Here is a 21,748-nt window from a genome sequence, read left to right as displayed (position 1 = left end):
CTGATCCGAACCAGATCAGGGTTCTGCTTTTGGCTTCTGTGCAAATCACAGTTTGTTCATACCGAACACTATTTTTGAACATAAGGGTGCCCATACACACACACAGGACACCGTAGGTTGATGATCAGTATTATCAGATTTCTGATCTATCCAGAACAGATCTCTCTGATCTTTTCTGAACATTCGCATGAAGAGAGGGCTACAGCCGCCAACTGACCACCGCCTGGTGATGAGTAGGATCAGGTGGTGGGGGAGGATATTGAACCTGGCACGCCTAAATGTACTGTGAGAGTGACCTGGGAATGCCTGGCAGAGGCTCCGCTCTGGGAATTCTTCAACTAGAATGTTGACAGCAGTCTGAAGGAGGCTGATATTGAGTCTATATCGACCATATTCTCCATCTCCGTTGCTGAGGCTGCGGCAAAGATGCTATTGCCTGTTGTGGTGGTAATCCCTGAACCAAATGGTGAACAGAGGAGGTAAGGGTAAACCTGAAGCTGAAGAAGAATTTTTATTGGGCTTTATTAGACTACACTGTGGGCAGCGGACGGTTACCGGCAGACCAAGAGAATGCGGCTCGTGCAGTAACTGAAGCAAAAACTTCATGGAAAGATGTTTTCAGTTTGTTTTGAAGCAATTCCTGCAAACGAGTGGTACAGGAGGGGAAAGCAGAGCACTACTTACACAGTGTGCAGTGGGTGTGGGTGCTGCTGACTTGAACTCATGATGTCGTCAGGCATTGCAAGGAATACTTTAAGCATGTTAATCCACTGACACATCTTCTGTAGAGGACCAAGAGCCTGGCCATGCCCTTGGGGTTGAGGAGGTTTGCCCTGAGTTCGTAAAGGCTCCAAATCTTGTGGGGCTGTTTTGATTGATACTCCTCTGCAGCACTGCATGGAGATCTGGGGTGGTGACTCCCATCTTTAAGAAGGGGGGGGGGGGGGGATCAGAGGGTTTCTTTCAATTCAATTCAATTTTATCTATACAGCGCCCAATCACAACAGTCGCCTCAGGGCACTTTATACTGCAAGGTCGACCCTACAATGATACCTAGAGAGAAAAACCCAACAATCATATGACCCCCTATGAGCAGCACTTTGGCGACAGTGGGAAGGAAAAACTCCCTTTTAACAGGAAGAAACCTCCGTCAGAACCAGGCTCAGGAAGGGGCGGGGCCATCTGCTGTGATTGGTTGGGGTGAGAGACATGCTGTGGATAATTACGAGGGGGTCACACTCCTCAGCTTCCCTAGAAAGGTCTCTTCTCAGGGACAGCTGGTCCATTAGTCAAACCTCAGGATGGAACAAGAGCTGCTACTTCTCCATATCAGAAGAACATATCGGACATCTGACAAGGATGCTGCCTGGCTGCCTCCTAGGTTAGATGTTGTCAGCATGACCCATCTGCAGGAGGCTTTGGAGCAAGTCCATAACACACTGGTGAGGTGAGGTGGCTGGGGAGAGGGAGATCAGGGCTTTTCTGCTTAGGCTGTTGCCCCCATAACAAGGGAGGGAAGGATGGATGATTGACTTGTTCTTTTATTAAAGTCATTTTTTCCCAAATTTTGGATTCACTGTCACTCTGCATCATCTGGTCTCCAACCATCATTTCCTGACACATTTTAAAAGACGCTAAAACCAATAGAGTGCACCACCATCATTTGCCTCTGCAGAGTAAGAAAATGGTTTTGTAAAGATTTTTTTAATAAACTAGCAAAAATCTAATCTATAAATACAACATTCATAGGCATGACTTCTTTAGATATTTACAAGTGAGGGACCATATACAGAGGGCTACAACAATACTCACTAATCAAACTGTCTCTAAATGTGAAAAGCAGATATTTCAGCCAAACCTTAGAACTTCTATAAAAATTTGTTATGGCCTGTCAACAGAATTTGGGGTCACTGACACAATCAATTTTAAGAGGACTTTGGAAAAGGAATTAAATATAGAGATCAGTGACGAGGTTGGGACAAAGTTTGGGAGAATGCTGAATCTCTGAGCGTCTGTAATAAAGTTAAGGCAATCCAAATTAAAATCCTACACAGAGCTCACATATCACCTTCTCAACGCCATAAATACAATCAGACCTTTCTCCGCTGTGCCCTAAATGTAAAATAGAGGTGGGCAACCTCACGCACTGTCTATGGTCCTGCCGGAAAATACAACAATTCTGGTTCCTCATAAAGTGTGAACTGGATAAGATCTTTGTTTAATTGTTTAATTTTTGAGTGATATGTTTTATTGATTAGCATTCAAATATCTCAGTGAAGACAGAACAAAGATCTACCACCACTGACACTGAATGCAATCCACTGTGTATGCTACTGGGAGTGGCAAACGACAAAATTAGGGGGACGTTTGGAAAGCAGCTCTATGCACTGTTAACCTTCTGTGCAAGGAAATGTGTCCTCTTGAACTGGATCACGGACACGGCCCCGTCTAAGACTCAATGGCACCGGACGGTATAGGAATATGTGTCACTAGATTTCCTAACATGCAAGCTACATAGTAGGGACAAAAAGTTTCAGAAAATATGGGACCCATTTATGGCGTATGTCGGTTTGGATATTTCTGCTATTTTCTCACGGGCCTTGGTATAATGCAAGCAGATCACTGCTATTCTACATATATGTGTTGTTAATCGTATCTCATAATCAAAGTGATTTTCCACTTATTTCTTTGTATTCATGAGCCGGGTTGCCTGTCTCTTTGTTTTGTTTTGTCTGTTTTGTTTTGTTCTGCTATGTTGTTGTTGTTGTTTTTTTGTTCTTTTTGTTGTTGTTGTTTTGGTTATTTGTTTGTTTAATTTTGGTGTCAGTGTAAAGTTTAAAACAGACAGTTAAAAAAAATAAACTAGCAAAAAACAAACAAACAAACAAAAATGTTTTTCATTTGTGTATAAATCCATGAAGGATATGTAAAGAACGATCAAACAAGAGTACATCTGCTGCTGTTGTTGTCTTACCCTGGAGGCTAGCAGAGTCAGCCCCCTGTCTGTCGTCAAAGAGCGGACAGTAATCTCCATAGAAGTCGGTATATAGCCCTCCTTCATCGCCTCTCACTGAGCCGACAGATGAGGAGGACATCAGAGAAGACTGGCTCTGGCTTAGTGTGGAGCACTTCACCAGATTGTTTAGTTCCACCGTCGGCTTCTCAGGCTCCACTTGGGATCCTGTCTCACCCTGTGGTCCCCCCAAACCTTCTGAACCGATTGATGATTTCCCTACAGAGCTCCCCCCCGGCGAACCCTTTATGTCTGCTCAGAGATAATAGGGGTGGGAAGAAGGTAATCATGTCAGCCATGTGCCAACTGACGAAGTCAAAACACACATATGAACATATAAGAAACATGTGCTCACCAGCATCGCTGTTTTCAAGAGACTGGTCCTCTTCAGACACTTTGAGAAAGACCTCCTCTAAGGTGGTGTCCATTACCCCAAAACTAGTCAGTGCCAGGGAGTCCAAGCTCTTCTCTAAAGCCTGGAGGCACAATGGCAAATTAGTAAATAAGGCAAAATGAGGGTTTGAAGATTGTTAGAAGAGTACAAAGTCTGTCTTTATGTATGACCGCCTTTATTCTTCAGCACAGAATGAAGAATGAATTTTATTTTGAAGTAATCTTCATGTACACTTATTCAGGCTTTTGAAGGATATTCCAAAGCTTATCTGTGGATGTTTGCTGCCTTTTGCTTCATTCTCTGTCAAGATTATTCCACACCGCTACAATAACATTGAGTTCCTGGGCAGGTCAGTGAATGGCTGATAGTGTTTCACTGGGAATTTGTCCACCCAGATATGCTTTTACTGCACTGCAGTGTGTTTGGGATCACTAAAAAATGAAGCCAATGCTTACCAGACTTTTTTCCTTTCATATTTCCATCTATTTGAACAAAATCGGCAACACTGCTGGCTTAATTATGAGATGGACCTGTAAAACATCATAACAAATTTATGTCAAGATGTTTTAAAGGTAAATATGCTCAGCTTTCTTTTGATTGCTACAAACTGAGGATTTGATACAAAAATGAAACACTTGGCTTCATTCTTAAGGCCTGTTTCAGTCTAGTTCTTGCACAACTTGGCATACTTCCTTAAGAATGGCTTCTTGACAGAAACTCTTACAGTCAGATCATTTCTGATGAGACTTCAGCAAACAGCAGGTCAAATGAAGCACCTGGTCCTGTGTCAGGTGCTGTGTTTTTCCCCGTTTCTCACACCATGCTAAGATCTGCTGAGGTTTGGGTACTACAACACTGTTAAAAAGTTTTTTTTATGTCACACTTACAGTGATAGTGCTGGGTCTTTGTACTAGCATTTTGAGTTCAACATTTTAGTACTACTTGTGTGGTTTCCACATCTTTGTCCTTTATTTATGTCATTTTAAGTTTTTATTATATCCCATTTAGTTTTTTCATTCCCAGTTTTGCTCGTCTCCTTTTGGGAACATGTATATTTGGCCTGAGCCTTGCTGAGCCCTGCCCACTGCAGGCCATGGTCATGGAGGCTGGGGTTTTCCCCTCCCTACTGCTACTCATTTGTAGTTGCTTCCCCTGGTTTGGGCCTCTTTGGTGCTCGGTGGGGGGTCTGCTTGGTGCAGGCCAAATCCACCCATTCATCCATCCATCGGTTATTAATCCACAGTTCTACTGTCTTCCTCCCTGCACAGCCGACCTATCACAGAGTGATAGCGACCTGACTGAACCTGGTTCTGCAGGAAGTTACTTCCTGTTTAAAGGGAGTTCTTCTTCCCACAGCCACCAAGGGAGTTGTTTTCTGTATTATTGTGGAGTTGTTAGTTTACAAAAGCACCTTGAAGTAACTGTGGTTGTAATTTGGTGCTATATAAATAAAACTGAATTAGATTAAATTTAAAACACATTGTCTTTTATGCAATTAGCCAGACCACATATAGAATGCTAACAAACGTATCAGCACCAGCATCAGAAAAGATGTAAATGACCTGCTTTTCTACTGAGCACTCATCTTTCACAACAGCACTTTTTTCTTTTTCTACACATGTTTTTATCAATCATTCACACTCTGATGGATGCATTGATGAGCAACTTGAGGTTAGTATCTTGGCCAAGGATATTTGGCATACAGACTGGGAGCAACCAGGGATCAAACTACCAACCTTGATCAATAGCTGTGAGTTTATTCTGTAGAGTTTTCTTTGCTTGTGTAAATGTACCTGAAACAGCCTCTCAAAACAGCCCTTCTTGACAGCCTCAGACGGCAGCACGTAGGACAGCTCAGTGTTGGAGTCGGACACCAGCAGGCAGGAAGCCACGAACTGACGAATAAACTGAGTGACCTGAACTTCTGAGCAAGGCGACAGAGAGGAGGACGGAGACAGAGACGGAGGCTGGAACTGGCTGGCCTGGCCTTAGCATCGAAAGAAAAAACACAAAGCATGAAGACTTTTGGTTTTTGCATGGTGGTGGGTAGGTGGGGGTGGTGGGTAGGTGGGGGTGGTGGGCACATGTTTGCATAGTGTGGAGCTCTTCTGCTTGTGTGCTTTTGTTTTGCCTTTCTATTAAAAGCAGTTTTGGTTGAAGGTTTAATAATCGTGTTACTGCTCTGCTTCTAACACCTGTGTGTAGTTCAACTCCACGCAAACATCATTTATGAGGTGCTCCTTTAACTGAACTCACCTCAGAAATTATTATATTATAATCAGATTATTGACGTGAATGCTGGATGTACATTTGTGATGATACCAGAACACCACGTCATGTATTTTCTACTGTAATTCACCAAAGAATAGACAAAGGTTGCACATATTTCCATCTTCCACTCAAGATGACATCTTATGTCAAATAAAACCAATAAAATCCCAAATGTACAAATCATATAGCAGACAAACAATGTACACAGTGTATATGATTGCACTTCTGTGTATACCAATGCACACATGCATTCATAAATCATGACCATATGTATCATTAAGGGGCTCTGCTGGACTTGTTAGTGTAAATCTGCAAATGCTCTGTAGGCTGACAGCATCACAGGTGCAGGAAATAAAAACACTACCACACACACACACACACACACACACCTCGGCCTTCGCTCTGCTTTTTGACCAGCGTCAGCTTGTATCCATCTCCATAAGTGCTCTTGAGAAAGAGCGGGGAGCCACAGCATTTGAGTTTCCCGTGTGAGATGATGGCGATGCGATCTCCCAGAAGGTCGGCTTCATCCATGTGGTGGGTCGACAGCAGAATTGTGCGGCCTAAGGCAGAGGAGCCACACACACATGTAGGAGGTGGTTTGGGTTACATTTACCAAGCAGGACATCAGAAAAAGGACAGAGAGTGCCTCTGCAACAATGTTCTGAAAACTGAACACAGAGGACATTTTTCCCCACATGCATACAAGAAATATGAACAGACTGAACAACATTAAATATCTTTGGTGAGGATTAAATCCCTGGATTGATGTCACGTCACTCTGCACGATACCCAGGAGTCACTCACCTTGTTTGTACTTGAGGATGAGATCCCAGATGGCTCGGCGGGCGTAGGGGTCCACCCCCGCGGTCGGTTCGTCTAGGATAACGGCCCTGGAACCACCAACAAAGGCAATGGCGACAGACAACTTTCTCTTCATCCCACCAGACAATGTCTGCACCAAGCTGTGACGCTTATTGGACAACTCCAGGTCAACAATCATCCTGGACACACACAGACAGAGAGAGTTGACACTGGAGTGAAAAGTTGTGAGGCAAGTTAAACCCTAATGAGTCCCGAACAACTAAACAGCATTAAGCCTGTGCTGTGACCTCAGAGCCTTTATATATGCACAGTTTGAATTTCCATAGGCTCTTTATCTTACAATACAAGGTGCCTCTGGGCAACTGCTGTTGTAATTTGGCGCTACATCAATAAAATTGAATGAAAGCAGCTGACTTGTCCATCTCCTTGCAGATGTCTTCTTCAGCCATGCCTTTGAGCCTAGAGTAGAACCACAGATGCTCCTCCACACTCAGCTTGTCGAACAGGACGTTGTGCTGTGGACACATCCCGAGGTTCTGGCGAATACGCTCCATCTCAGTGCGGATATCGTGGCCATAGATGGTGGCAGAGCCAGACGTGGGCGGGAACAATCCTGTCAGGATGGACCTGTGAACATACAGTTTAGATTACAGGTCACAGCGATACATTAAACAGGATTTGTTGCTTAAATGTTGTTTGGTCCAATATAACTTTAAAAAATATCACATATTTACTTTCTTTTTTTGTTTCTTTGTGTGTAGCTACAGCAGGCTGAACATTTAAGAACACATCATGTTTATATTTCATCATATATAAGTCTTATAAAACCTGCATGTCTCAGTGTGATCTAAAAAGAAGGTTACAGGTCAGAGTGCCGGAGCTGCACAATAAAAACCATTACTACATGCTGCACACTGCCTCTCACATTGTCGTCGTCTTCCCAGCTCCATTGTGTCCCAAGAAGGAAACCACCTGGTTTTCATGGAGGTTGAGGCTCAGTCTGTTCAGGGCCAGTTTACTGCCTGTCTTGTACACCTTGGTCAGTTTGTCTATACACACCACCAGGGGAAGGTGGTTGGGCTCCTCCTCGATCCCGCGGATCTCCTCTGGAGTTGGAATGACGCAGAAGAAAAAGCAGTGAGAACAAAATCTGAATCATTTATAAAAATATAGATTTAAAAAGTGTTTTTCTCCATCGTTAATTCCACTTCTTTTGTTAAAAGCACTAAGAGGAAGATGAAATAGTAAAGGTTTAACTGCCATAAATGTAAATTATGTCAGTTTGTTTACTTTATTGTGTTCATGTATGTTTATTTCCTTTATTTATTGTTGTTCCTTTTAGGTAGGAACTAAGGTTCATTCTGTGTTGTGCACTAGTGATGGGATTTCCGGCTCTTTTTAGAGATCTGGCTCTTTCGGTTCGGCTCACTAAAAAGAGCCGGCTCTTTCGGCTCCGAACCGGCTCTTCAGGTTGTTTTGTTGCTTTAATTAATTTATTATTAACAATGATATAAAATTATGCACAAAAGGAATTACTAATGTAAAAAAGTGGTTTTATTTATATATGTTTATATATAAATATATGCCGTGGCCCCTAGAGACAAAGCACGTACAAACTCCAAAACACATTTCTAGCATGAACTGAACTTCCAAAGCAGAGCTACTAGATCACTTAAATTACACAATTGAAAGCATGTGTGTATTGTTTGTGTATTTATACACAGGCACTCATATATATTCAAATAATTTTTAAAAAAGTTCATTTACCTGTTACTACCACACACCAAATCGGGTCGTTGGTACTTGCTGGCTTGTGTAGCCACTAGGTAATAAAAGCTCAACACTGCGCCTAGCATTCTGGATCACTTCTGTTGTGTTTTGTACGTGTTTTGAGTTTTTACGTGCTTCGGAGTTTTTACATTTTTACGTGCTTCGGAGTTTTTACATTTTTACGTGCTTCGGAGTTTGTACGTGCTTCGGAGTTTGTACGTGATTTGAAGTTTGTACGTGCTTTGTCTCTAGGGGCTGTAAATATACTTTTATTTATTCACTCCACATAAAATGTAATAAATAAATCATATAATACAAAAATCAACTATTCACATTTCAAATTTTAACTATTTAAATTTTCAGCCTTTTCCTTTTACAAATTTAAAGTGAAACAACACAAAACACTGCAAACCACAACACAATTAAATATAAATTAAAATATGAAAACAAAAAAAAGATGCATGTTCTCTGTCATATGGGCCTGCATGAATAAACTTTCTGAATCCTTTATCATCTGCAACTGAAAATAGTTGTGGACGATTACTATACCTTTCTAATGTTGTTGTCCCTGCTCTCTTTCTCTCTCTCTGTTCCTGTGCTACTGAGTGTAACTACCGCCCCTCCCCCCTCTGCCCAGCGTAAAGCACCAGGCTCGCGTGCGGAGTGAAGCAGAAAAAAAGTGCGAGAGAGAGGGTGAGAGAAAGAAAAAAAAACAAAAAACCCACGTGACGGCTCGCGATAAGGAGCCGGCTCGCGTCGTTCACGTCTAAGAGTCGGCTCTAAGAGCCATTTCGTTCGCGAACGACCCATCACTATTGTGCACAGGCCCCTTTAAGTGACGTAAAGGGAAGTCAAAAGCATGTGCAAAGAAGCTAAGTTAATAAGTTAACTAAGTCAGAAGAAGGAATAAATAAGCAGTTTAAGGTAAAAGAAAGCTGCGAAGAAGAAGAAATTGGGAATTATTTTGGTTGAGTTTTTGTTCCTGAAGCGGACTCATTCCCTCACGGTTACGTGCAGCCAGCGAGGTATGTTAACTGTGTTTGTTTATCGCGTATTTGTTAACTTGGGTTTAAATGTTTATTTGTAATATTTATGTTTGGTCATTCTGCACTTTTATGTAATGACAGTTTGACGGTGGATTTTATGGTGTTTCGGAGAAGTGTGACTGAAGAATAAATCTGTGAATGAAGAACCGTGGTGTCGTGTATTAACTGGAGGGAGTGATAAAAGGAGAGGCAAACAATCACATGGCTGAAACAGGGAGAGACCCTGTGGTTTCTGCATGGAGATCTGAACTCAGCACTATTATTTACTCGGGACAAATAAGGAAATAAAAGGGGCGTGGCTTCATGTCATTCTGATCAGGTCGTGTCCAAATTCATGGGCTGCATCCTCCTGAGGACCCGTCCTTCGCGGTCTACGTGGGCCGGGTCCTCAGAAGGTCGGGTAGGCCGGAAGTAAACGGCTGTGAAATTGGACGGTCTCGCCTTCTGATTAGCGTCACCGCTGTCTCGGTGGAGTTTAATAAACTCGGCCGTCTGCTCCTTGCTATCTAAAATATAACAGGACACTGGTGTAAATTCTCGACCGTCTCACACTTCTGTTTAATCAGTTTTCTGTTTGACGTTTAGTCATCTGTGTAAAAACCAAGGAGGAACCCACCCGGGGGATTAATAAAGTTTTATTTTATCTAATCTAATCTAATAACTTTAATCTCAGCCAAACCGATTTACTCAGGAACAAACAAAACACTGAAAAAAGCCCAACAATAACATTTTAGGTTGTCTAAGTGACTTATATATTACGTTTAACCCGAGCAGCGAAAGTCCGCGGTGATCTGAAAATGATGTGCCGGGAGTTGTGCCGTTCTCGGCGGCTTCAGTGACCCTCGAGCTCCCGGCGAGCTATCGAGTTGGTGGGTAACAGACGTCTCCGAAAACGTCGAAGCACTTTTGCAAATATGCGATATCTTGATAAACCGAGCAGATATTTGATGTTTACACAGCTACTTTCTCACCTGAAAATATGTTAAAAGTTTATTTTGTGACCCAGAAAGATTAGTAGGAGTAATTTTAAAACTTAGTAGCGGCCGCTAAACTGGAGTTTGGCTGGGCCGCGCTATGAATTCTGGGATATGGTAGGCCACGAAGGACACACCCAACCCATCCTTCAAATTCGGGGAAAAGGAGGACGCATTTGTCGGCTGCATTCGGAGGAGTCTACGAATTTGGACAGCCTTCGGCGCGTCGCTGTGACGTAATCGGTCTACAAATGCGGCCTCAGGAGGAAGCAGCCCATGAATTTGGACGGAACTGTCTCGTGTGTCACACTGGAATCTGGAAATTCATAATCCTGCTCAAACATGCAAACTTGGAAAGGTTCCTGTGTAAGGAAATAATAATATTTAATATTATTATGATATTATGGATGGATGAATCATATTTATCCTTTTACAGAAGAAGAGAATCTTGTCCTCGAGCACCATGTTGTTGGTTTTTACCATTCCTCCGGTGGTCCATCGCACAAGCCTGATCCTCCTCCATCACACTGAGCCTGGCAGCTCCACCTCCGCACCAAGGCCAGTCCCAGGTCTCGACACGACCACTGCCAGACCAGTAGGACCTCTGCAGAGGGAAGTACCATGGGCGCGGCAGCCCATACATTCCTAATGAAGAGGGAAAATCGAATCAGCAGAAGATTCCTAAATAACATTTGTTGGGAGGAAACCAGAGAGAAAGGATTTCACACCTGGATGCACAGCCTCTATGTACCAGGTCAGCACACCGTACACGCCAGCATCAATGATGAGCATCATCATGGAGAGACCGAGGTTAAAGTCATCGCCTTCCACAGGTGACTGGCTTATGGTCTGCCACTGAATGCCAACACCTGCTACCTCATATAGAGCAAAATACTTGGAGCCAAGGCCAAAAGCTGTGGTGGACATCAGAGACTAAAAGAGAAGGAAACAATGTGGATTATCTGATTTCACAACAGATAAAGAACATTTGACCAACGCACCACAAATTCAAAGAGTTTTGATTGGTGATGTAAAATGCCTTACAGCAATGCATTTCTCGAAGGCAGTGATCTTGTCATGAGCCACCTCCTCCCTAATGGCCACGTACATGTAGGGCACATAGCTGAGGAAATAGATGATTCCTCCGCAGGCAGAAGCCAGCTTAGCTTTGGAGTAGATTACTGACACCAGGAAACTGGGAAGAAAGATACGCTTCATTTGTTTCATGACATATTCCACAAGTTTTTAAAAATACAATGAGATGTGCAGCAAAATCACTAAATATAAAGACGAGGTTCATTAAACATATAACATACATAACATTAAAACTCAAGACAGGTTTTCCATATCTGGCAGAAACCTCCAGCACTGATTGAAAAAAAGTCCTGACCACAGGAGCTGACTACAAACTCCTCTTACACTGACATACTGACAGCTTAGTATCCATCCGACCATGAATAACCATGTCTCAAGGACAGCAGCCTAACAAGACCCAGACCTAACTCACCCCAGAAACCTCGTCTATCTCCTCTCAGGAAACACTGAGGGGATTATCGGACCATTGGAGGAACATTTCTCCGGCGTGCCCTGAGCCTCCTCCAGGTAGGACTACATGCAACAATGGCCCCAATCTATCTGTCAATCTTTTGTTTTCCATCACAGACGCCAAGATACTTCAATTCCTCCACTTGGGACAGCAACTCTTCCCTGGTGGGAACGCCACCTTTTTGCAAAAATCCAACTGGGAGCCCAGTCAGTCTACATGTAGTGCCAAAACACAACAACAGTCACCTCAAGGCGCCTTGTAAGGTAGACCCTACATACAAGGTCTTAAATAATCAGGCCCCATCTTATCTTAATGACCTTGTAGTACCATATCACCCTATCAGAGCACTTCGCTCCCGCTCTGCAGGCCTACTTGTTGTTCCTAGAGTATTTAAAAGTAGAATGGGAGGGAGAGCCTTCAGTTTTCAGGCCCCTCTTCTGTGGAACCAGCTTCCAGTTTGGATTCAGGAGACAGACACTATCTCTACTTTCAAGATTAGGCTTCAAACTTTCCTTTTTGCTAAAGCATATAGTTAGGGCTGGACCAGGTGACCCTGAATCCTCCCTTAGTTATGCTGCAATAGATGTAGGCTGCTGGGGATTCCCATGATGCACTGGGTGTTTCTTCTCAAGTCACCTTTCTCATTCCTCTCTGCATTTAGTTATTAGTTATTATTAATCTCTGTCTCGCTTCTATATCATGTCTTCCTCCCCTCATCCCCATCGAATAGCAGCAGATGTGAGTTCCTCCCTGAGCCTGGTTCTGCTGGAGGTTTCTTCCTGTTAATAGGGAGTTTTTCCTTCCCACCGTCGCCAAAGCACTTACTCACAGGGGTCATCTAACTGTTGGGACATTCTGTGTTCTTTGTATTATTGTAGGGTCTGCCTTTGAGGCGACTGTTGTTGCCGTATAAATAAAACTGAATAGAAGATTTGGAGGGTGAAGGCCTCCAGTCCTAATCGGAGCACTCAGGGCAGCGATCCCCAACAGGGAGCGTGGCCTCAGCAGAGCGCACTCCCAGGAACAGCAAAGATACTGCACAGGACCCTCAAGCTCCCAGGCCTCTGGTAGAGGAGCCGAGGATAAAGACTGCTCGCAGGAAGGACGGACATTTTATTTGGTATATGGTAATAAAGTTACTTCAGGTAATGAAGTAACTCCCTGGTAGAGTTTGCATGCATCTCATCCTGTCATTATGTCTGTAAACATGATGCCTCGATAAGTCCTGAATCAATTACAATGAAACGTTAAATGGTGGAGAGTTTATATTCACAGTCGTGTGGATTGTCAACAAATAGAAAATATCTAATTAATATTTAAATATCATTTGATGTCTGACTTCTTCTTCAAGGTCAACGAAACATTTAAATGTGTAATGAATGCTACACGTGTACTTGCTACATAATAAATAATAAAATAGAATAAGTGGGTTTCAACAGGACAAATAACAACAGCCTGCACTCTTCATGCTGCAAACGTCTTAAAGTATTCTTTAAGAGAATAAAGTAAAAATAATATGTGCATATTATAATCTTATTCCCTGAAACCTAAAGAGAGAGCTGGTTGGTGGAGGTTTGTGCTCAGAGTGCTTCTTGTAACGAATGAAAACACACATGTTAAAGTTCATTCACCCTCTTGTTTAAGTGAGAATGATCAGCGAGTATCAAATAAGATCTGATTGCAGATGGTAGGAAGGACGTGCTCAATCTTATCAAACTGCTGTCAGAGGTAAAAATTTAATTATGCGTTCTGTACCGATAAATGCTAACTGACAATTTCCTAATTTTTTTCAATGAGTTTTATCTTTCTAGGCTTAAATGCACCATGCTCTATTCACATAGCATTTCAATTCATACATTCAGCAGTTTATCTCGTGCACACCAGTAGATATATTGGAGGTATATAGTATCCCCTTCCTGTTCTGAACTGTACTAAACATTATCCGTGGAGCTGTGCACACTGAGGCATTGAGCCAGCAGTGAGGAATTTACAAAGTCTTACCAGAACATGATGGTAGCCACGGCATAAATGGTGAGGAACAGCCAGATGATGAAGGGATCGCTGTGGAGCAACACCCGGCCGTACTTTAAAATGGCCGTGAGAGCAGTGACAGAGATGGACAGCTGGACGAAACCCGTGATGAACCACGCCACCCAGTGCACTGCATTGTTCAGACCCATCATCTTCATCACCTGAGAGAGAGACACTATGGTTACTATGCACAGTAGTGTGAAAAAGTCTTTGAGCCTTATACAACACACTGAACACAAAGTGCAGTTTCCAAATAAAAGTATTTATGAATAAGTGGACAAAACCCCCAAAGCTACACGGCCCCTAAACCTGGTTGGGCCTTAGCAGCAACAGCTGCACTCAGGTGTTTGTGATAAGTGGCAGCGAGTGTTTTACACTCGGTGGAGGAAGTTTGGCAGAACTGTTGTAATTCAGCCACACTGGAGGTTTTTGAGCATCTCAGTCTGACTCAGGTCAGAGTTGTGTTTCTTAGTCCAGAGCTGGACTTGCTGCTGTGCTTTGGATCATTGTCCCGCTGAAGCTGCTTCAGCTTGAGGTCACAAACAGATGGACAGACATTTGGATGTTTTGGCAGAAATCCTGTTTTTGTTTACCACAGCAAGGCTTCAGGTCCTGAGACAGAAAAACAGGGTTAACTCTGGTTGGTCGGCTCCTCCTGGGAGGGGTCACCACTATTCTGTGTTTCTGGCATTTGTGGTTCGCTGAGTCCAACTTTAGAAACGGCTTTCTGACCTTTTCCAGACTGAGACACTTCCTTTGATCCGTCACTCATTGTTTCACACACATCCTTGTTTTTTAATGATAAATTTGGAAAATTTGTGAAAGTGAATTTTGTGAAGTAAAGGGAGTGGTGTTATTTTTCTAGTGACCACTATAACCCACGTTAACCCACTCACACACACACTTTTAATGTAACACACAGAGTTCAGGATAATGTCCAAGTGTATTTCACTAAGCTGAAGTCAATTCTGGGTCACTCTCTACATATTTCCACTGGTGGCCTGACTTATGCTGCAGGGACTGTTTGCTTCACAACAAAGCAAATAAAGACAGTCTTCTGTCTTTCATCATCATGATCAGTCTGCACAGAGCGATTTTGGTTTTTTAATGTTGTTTTTATGGTAAATGGTCTGTATTTGTATTAGAGATGGCACAATACCACTTTTTTATGTCCGATACCGATATCATAAATTTGGATATCTGCCGATACCGATATGAATCCGATATAGTGTGTTTTTTAATAAGTAAAACTGTTTTTTTAATATCTTGCTGCTTTTTGTATAAGTTCATACTCAAGTTAAAAAACAACAACACTAAAGCTATTCTGTTATACCTGCATGTAAAAAAAACACACTGCGCCCAAAATATTTCATAGATCAGCAACACTGATCAATCTAATAAAGTTAAACCTGCTCCATCCTCCCTATTCTGGTATTTTACAGAGTACTTAGCAGAAATATTAAGCAACCTAACTAATAGGGTTGCAAACTCCCAGCAAAAGAAAATAGGGAACCACCCTCTTCCTCATGATGCTTAATCAATGTAATCAACTTTAATTTGATGCAGGGTGAAAAAAATTCACAGAAATAAATTATTTTTCAAGAATAATTAAATAGATTCAACATCTTTCTTCAACAGAATTGCAGACTGCACAGATGGTACCTTCCCAAAGGAAAAAGTACTATAGCTTACTAGGGTATATTAGACTTAATAGTTATTATATACAGTAATGGACTTCTATATATTTTACATCAGATTAAAACTTTGGATGTAAGATTCAGATAATTATTAAATAATTAAAAGCTAGATATTTTAAATGAGAATAAGAAAGAAAAGTATGTCTTTGTGCCCCCTTTTCCCTGTTCATGCCCTATCGGCCCCCCTGGCTAAACTGTGCTAGATCCGCCCCTGCACAGTTACAGCCGTCAGCTGCATAGAAAAAGATCCTGGTGTAGAAATAATATTAAATAAATTCTAACAACAGCTTATCAAGCTTAATAGTGCTGCTGTTGTTCAGCCGCTGGTTTCCTCTTTCTGGTGAGAAGTGGGCCAAAAACAAAGAAGAGAGACGGACTCGCGACAGAAAAGCCGATCAGCTGATCATCAGTTTCACGATTGAAGTAGCAGCAGGAGAGAGAGAGAGAGAGAGGCAGTTGCTCCATATATCGGTTGTTAAGCTTAACGCGGGAATGAACGTGTAAGTTCATTCAGAGATGAACTTACACACTTGCTTTACTTCTCTCTGAGATAACTTCCTCGGAGATGAAATGTTTGCTAGCAGGCTACAAATACACACAGCCGCTCTATCACGTGACCACACTGCTCCAGCTCGCCACGTCGCCAAGTTTTGTGAGGTGCTTTTTTGATATTTAATGGATCGGATTATATTTTTTATATTATATTTTTATATTTTTTTAAATTTTTATATTTATATTTTTTATATTATATTTTTATATTTCTCTCCGATATAGGTCCTCCGATTGTAGGTCAGTAATTTAGATACGTAACATCGGATCGGTCCATCTCTAATTTGTATAGCACTTTACTAGTCCTTAAAGACCCCAAAGCGCTTCACACACACATTCACACACTGGTGATGGCAGCTACATTGTAGCCACAGCCACCCTGGGGCGCACTGACAGAGGCGAGGCTGCCGGACACTGGCGCCACCGGGCCCTCTGACCACCACCAGTAGGCAACGGGTGAAGTGTCTTGCCCAAGGACACAACGATCGAGACTGTCGGAGCCGGGGCTCGAACCAGCAACCTTCCGATTACAAGACGAACCCCCAACTCTTGAGCCACGATCGCCCCTTGTTTTTTTGTGACGACAGACAGGTGAGCAGAGAGAGTCCAGGCTGCTGCCTTGTGGCCATGTGTCATATGGTCGCCCACTGAGTTATACTGGTGCCCAGAGAGGACATGTCGCACACTGAGAGGTGTGAGCGAGTGTACGATAAACAGAAGTCAAAGGTCAGACAGGGACGCCGTCAGCAGGAGGAAAGTGATGACGAGTCCCCGACTGCTGGGAGAAACAGCAGTTAGTCTTTTTTTTATTAACCTATCAGCATAAGATTGAATAAAACTTCTCATGTTTTAAAAGTACTTTTACACTGTTTTATAAAATGTAATTCCCTTCAACAAGTTAACATATAATATGTATTTGGTGTAAGGTATTACTCAATGTAAAAAAACATAATCTTATCATTAAAAATGTGAAAATGTAAAAAGTGACGTGCACAAAATCAAGAAACAAGTTTACTAAGCAGAACATAGACGCATGTTTGTGTGTTTAAGGCCGGCGTGGTCGCAGTATCACAGTAGCCTGAGAGGAGGCAGCAAAGAGCAACACTGAGGCTGCGCGCTGATGTACAGCGTGGAACAATGCTGCCATGGATTTTGGAGCAACTCTGCTTTTCAACACTAAAGGAAAAATAAAGGAGCCACACAGCTGCACACATACTGGGAGCAGGTCACTGGTGACTCTTTGCAGCTGCTTGCTGGTGCACATTTATTCCACTGGTCTGGGTGAGAGGTAACAGCAAGGGTGAGCATCCTTGTATTCCCTCAGCTTGTATGACGGGTTTCTACCAGAGGAGGAGAGAGTGGCTTCATCTTGGATCTGGTCAGGAAAGTTTGTCTACTTATCAGACTTCAGGAGGAACCATGCAGTTGGTTCCTGGTTGCAGAACACTGGACCTTTATCTTCTTATCTATTGAGGGTGGGTGTGGACCTCAGGTACATGAGTGCTGGGGCCCATTACTGAAATCACTGTCCATCACTGTCCAGCTGCTGTGAGACACTGGTCCACATTACCAGCAATAAGCTGGACTTGTTTGGGGGGTGTTGACATGCATGAAATGTAAATACAAGCCCTATATTTGTTTGTTTAAAGTTTCAAACTTTGCTTTGTTTTAAAACTAATCGTTTGCTCCCATCGCCAATAATCTTTGCGTGAGCACGCTGTCATGTGGACCATTCACGCTAACAAACACTCACCTCTTTAAGCCTGTGCTCTTTCTCAGCTACAATATGCTGGATCATCATGGCCACTGAGTAAACCCAGGAGATCACCATACACAGAGGCATCATGTGCTCAATCACAAAGAGAAAACTGCAAAGAAAACAGTAACACAGAGCTGATGATCACAGTAACAGATGTGATGATGGAGGAAGATATTCATCCAAACTGATCGTTGGTCACGTTTAAATGAACTTTTCAAACTGCTTAAGACATCTTTTTACACGACTTTCTGATGGTAACTTGTCATTATTTTGTTTATTATTATCACACAAACAGAATCACAGTAAATAAATAAAGTACAGGGCTACGTGTTAGTCCGTTCCTTACTCGTCTCTGGTGTAGCATGGATAGGGGAACATCTGAACGTAGTTGCCAGGCTCCACCACGTCATGTCCCACAAATGTGTTGATGATCGCTCTCTCTATCATGTCTGGACAAGAGAACAGTGACGGTTTGGGTAATAAAGGAAGTTGTGAGTCAGACTGATTTATAAATTAATCACTTAACAAAATTAAGATTTTTTTTAAATTCACATGATGAAATATACAATACAGTAGAATTATATAACCTTTATTTTATATTTATATATATATATAATATATATAATATTTTTATATTTATGCTTAAACCTTTTTCATGGGAATATTCAACATAAATATGGAGAAAGAGTGAGCTAGAACATTATAAAATATAACGGACTCAATTATATATATACATATATATATTAGGGGTGCAACGATATTGAACCGTTCGATACAGTGCTTTCGGTTCGGTACGCATATGTATCGAACAATACAAAATTTTTAATTTCTTTTATCAACTTTCCTTCTGACGGTGCTGTCTGTGTTGAGCGCTCAGTGGATCTGCACTCGACAGTGCAGCCTAGGCGGAGTAGTCGAACACAGATTCACTGAGCGCAGGACAAGCTAGCAAGACAGAAGCTAAGCTCTCCTTGCAACATGGCAAATTGAACCTCCCCCACCCTCATTCAGATCTGGCGTTTGGAACTATTTTGGTCTTCATGTGACGTATGACCCTGAAGGTAAGCGCGTCATGGACAAAAGTAAAACAGTATGTTGGATGTGCCAGCAATGCTCAATTACATTGGTGGGAACTAGTGCGTTAGCGCAGTTAGCTCGTTAACGTGTTGGCCGTCCAGCCCCACGCACGGGGCGATCCGCGGTAGCTCGTTAACGGAGATTTGCCGTGTTGTGGCGTTAACGTCATTTCAGATTAACGCTGACAGCACTAGTGGGAACACAACGAATATGACTGCACATTTACTCCGACATCATCCTCGTGCAAAGACAAGTGGAAGCAGACAAAAACAACAAGCACGCATGCTACAAACTTTACCCGAGTCATACTGTACTTTTGAGTTAAAATATATATTTATAATTTTAATAAATGACAAATTAAAAAGGCATGAACAGTTTTTTGTATCGAAAAAATATGGAACCGTGACACCAAAGTATCAAACCGAACCGAGATATATATATATATATATATATATATATATATATATATATATATATATAGCAGGCGGGAGCAGGCACCACTCTCCTTTCTGGAGGAAGAGCTGAGGTGAAAGTCGTCTGACTAATAAACCCCTGAGTCCTGCATTTGGGTCCACTCCTTCCATCCCCACACACGTGACCGTGAAAGTTTGATTTGTAGTCTTTTTATAATGATCCAACCCTGTCAGAGCCCATGACCTCTCCTGGCTGAACAGCCTTACACGCGTTGGCTGTCTTCAGACACATCTGTCACTCTGGTTTCATCATTCAATATTCTGTGTCAGTTGAGTGGCTTCCCTGCTTTCAGCAACTAAATAAAATATGATTTGTAGTTAGAAAATGCTACTGCTGCAGCTTTGTAAGCACGTCCCATCAATCCATCCCCTTCTGCTTATCCAGGTCAGGGTTGCAGGGGGCTTGAAACCCATCCCAGCTGCCACAGGGCAAGAGGCAGGGTACATCCTGGACAGGGTGCCAATCTGACACAAGGCGAGGTAAGCATGTTACCTTTACTTCATAAAAACAAATGAAACTGCAGTGATATCAGTGTGTCACCTCTTGGGTCCTGTGCATAAAACCGTTGATCTACATACTGTTCAAAAACCACACAAGACTGAGAATTCTCACTCCAACCACTGAGGGAAACAAACCAAACAATCAAATACTCAGCACTGGGGAAGTAAGTGAATTTCAGTTCCTTACCTTGGATCCAAACAAAGCCATACAGGAAATAGAATTTCCCCCCAGTGTTGGGGCCAGGGCGCCAGTAGGCCCTTCTGATTTCATTGGTCTTCTCTGTTAGGCTGGAATTTTGTCTGATTTTGTACATAACATGTGGTGGAAGGGAGCCATCTTTATTAGTCTGGAAAATCACACCTGGGGAAAGAAACATTTGAATGGTAAAAAAATCTAAGTTTGCATCAAAACTCTGATGTGAGCATTTAATGTGCTTCATCTGATTATGAACGACTCTGAATAATAGAAACAGAAACAGCTGCCTCATCCCTGACAGGACTGATCCTGACTGACTGCTGGTTGATGGGTGAGCGCAGTGACCGCCTGTGATGTGAATCATGCAACCATGAGTAGTAACGCCCCTAAACGGCAATTAGGAAATCAAATGGTAATGCCATGTGTATCCACCAGGGGGAGCAGTGTGGGGCACTCTCATATAGGTTTTGAGATCCTTCCCAGATGCCTTAACGCCCACTCACATCCTGGGCCTTTTGACCTCAGAAATCACACGATTGGGTGGGGCCAGGTTTCACAGTGGGTCCACAATGGTGATTGTGACCTACACTCGTTTTCACACCTTGGCTCATGTGATTAGGTAGAGCAGGGGTCCCCAATCCCAGTCCACGAGGGCCGGTGTCCCTGCAGGTTTTAGCTCTCACCCTGGGTCAACACACCTGAATTACATGATTAGTTCATTACCAGGCCTCTGGAGAAGTTCAAGACATGTTGAGGAGCTAATTTATCCATTTAAATCAGCTGTGATGGATCAAGAAGACATCTAAAACCTGCAGGGACACCGGCCCTCGTGGACTGAGATTGGGGACCCCTGAGGTAGAGGATCATTAGGGGGCCAACGACCCTCATAATGGACGACTCTCACTCTCACAAATAATCTGGGAGCGATTGGTTTTAGACCTGAAGAAGCTTCAGTGGAGATATGCCCAAAGGGAAGTCAGCTGACAGGAGTCAGCTGACCTCTAGCTGGAAGCAGTCTAAGGTCTGTGGGTACACAAGGGACCTTTTTGCAAGCAAAGAACAAACAGGACATTGTGAAGATCTAGAGCATGTCCACCTCACTCCTGCACCAGATGCTATGATCACAGTCGGACATGCGAAGGCGACTCACTGGCAAACACAGAAACGTTGTCCCGGTAAGCCTGATTCAGGGTGTAGTTGACGATGCTGTCTTCATCAGGAAAGCCCTTGAAGACATCAACGCTGACCTGTAAACACAAGTAAAAGACACACTGGGTTTGATACTCATCTGTACTTTAATTTTAATAACTGCACAGTGCTCTGTTTTGGTAACTATTGTCCATGATGTAAATATGTTTGTTTATGTGTTTGTACATGTGTGGGTTTTGTTTTGTTTTTGCTGCTGTTACAACCACATTTCCCCTTGTGGGACAATTAAAGGATTATTCTATTCTATTCTATTCTATTCTTTTCTATTCTAATCATGTTTCACTGCAGAAGGCTGTTGGTGTTTTAGCACCAGGATGAAACCATCATATGAGCTTATTGAAGTCTTCACATATTTATAGCACGCAGTAGGATCGTGTGTTGTTGTCTCTGTTTTCTCTACAAAGTCCAAAGATATCA

The 21,748-nt window shown here is 42.6% G+C and overlaps 1 protein-coding gene across 1 annotated transcript in view; it reads right to left on the bottom strand.

Annotated features, from left to right (window-relative positions):
• abca2 (ATP-binding cassette, sub-family A (ABC1), member 2) overlaps nt 1–21,748 on the bottom strand; it is an 87,413-nt gene that overhangs the window by 25,470 nt on the left and 40,195 nt on the right. The window contains exons 12-26 of the mRNA XM_085178918.1: nt 21,273–21,369; nt 20,114–20,287; nt 18,222–18,324; nt 17,870–17,984; nt 13,841–14,031; nt 11,338–11,488; nt 11,022–11,226; nt 10,774–10,938; nt 7,429–7,609; nt 6,918–7,130; nt 6,486–6,682; nt 6,068–6,241; nt 5,201–5,394; nt 3,369–3,489; nt 2,975–3,265 (exon numbers count right to left, since the gene is read on the bottom strand). Of these exons, the coding sequence (XP_085035044.1) occupies nt 2,975–3,265; nt 3,369–3,489; nt 5,201–5,394; nt 6,068–6,241; nt 6,486–6,682; nt 6,918–7,130; nt 7,429–7,609; nt 10,774–10,938; nt 11,022–11,226; nt 11,338–11,488; nt 13,841–14,031; nt 17,870–17,984; nt 18,222–18,324; nt 20,114–20,287; nt 21,273–21,369 (2,572 nt within the window). The remainder of the gene's footprint in view (nt 1–2,974; nt 3,266–3,368; nt 3,490–5,200; nt 5,395–6,067; nt 6,242–6,485; nt 6,683–6,917; nt 7,131–7,428; nt 7,610–10,773; nt 10,939–11,021; nt 11,227–11,337; nt 11,489–13,840; nt 14,032–17,869; nt 17,985–18,221; nt 18,325–20,113; nt 20,288–21,272; nt 21,370–21,748) is intronic.

Source organism: Neolamprologus multifasciatus, chromosome 12 (assembly GCF_963576455.1).
Source record: "Neolamprologus multifasciatus chromosome 12, fNeoMul1.2, whole genome shotgun sequence".
NCBI lineage: Eukaryota > Metazoa > Chordata > Actinopteri > Cichliformes > Cichlidae > Neolamprologus > Neolamprologus multifasciatus.
The sequence above is the reverse complement of the archived record's forward strand: the minus strand, read 5'-3'. Positions and strand labels throughout refer to the sequence as shown.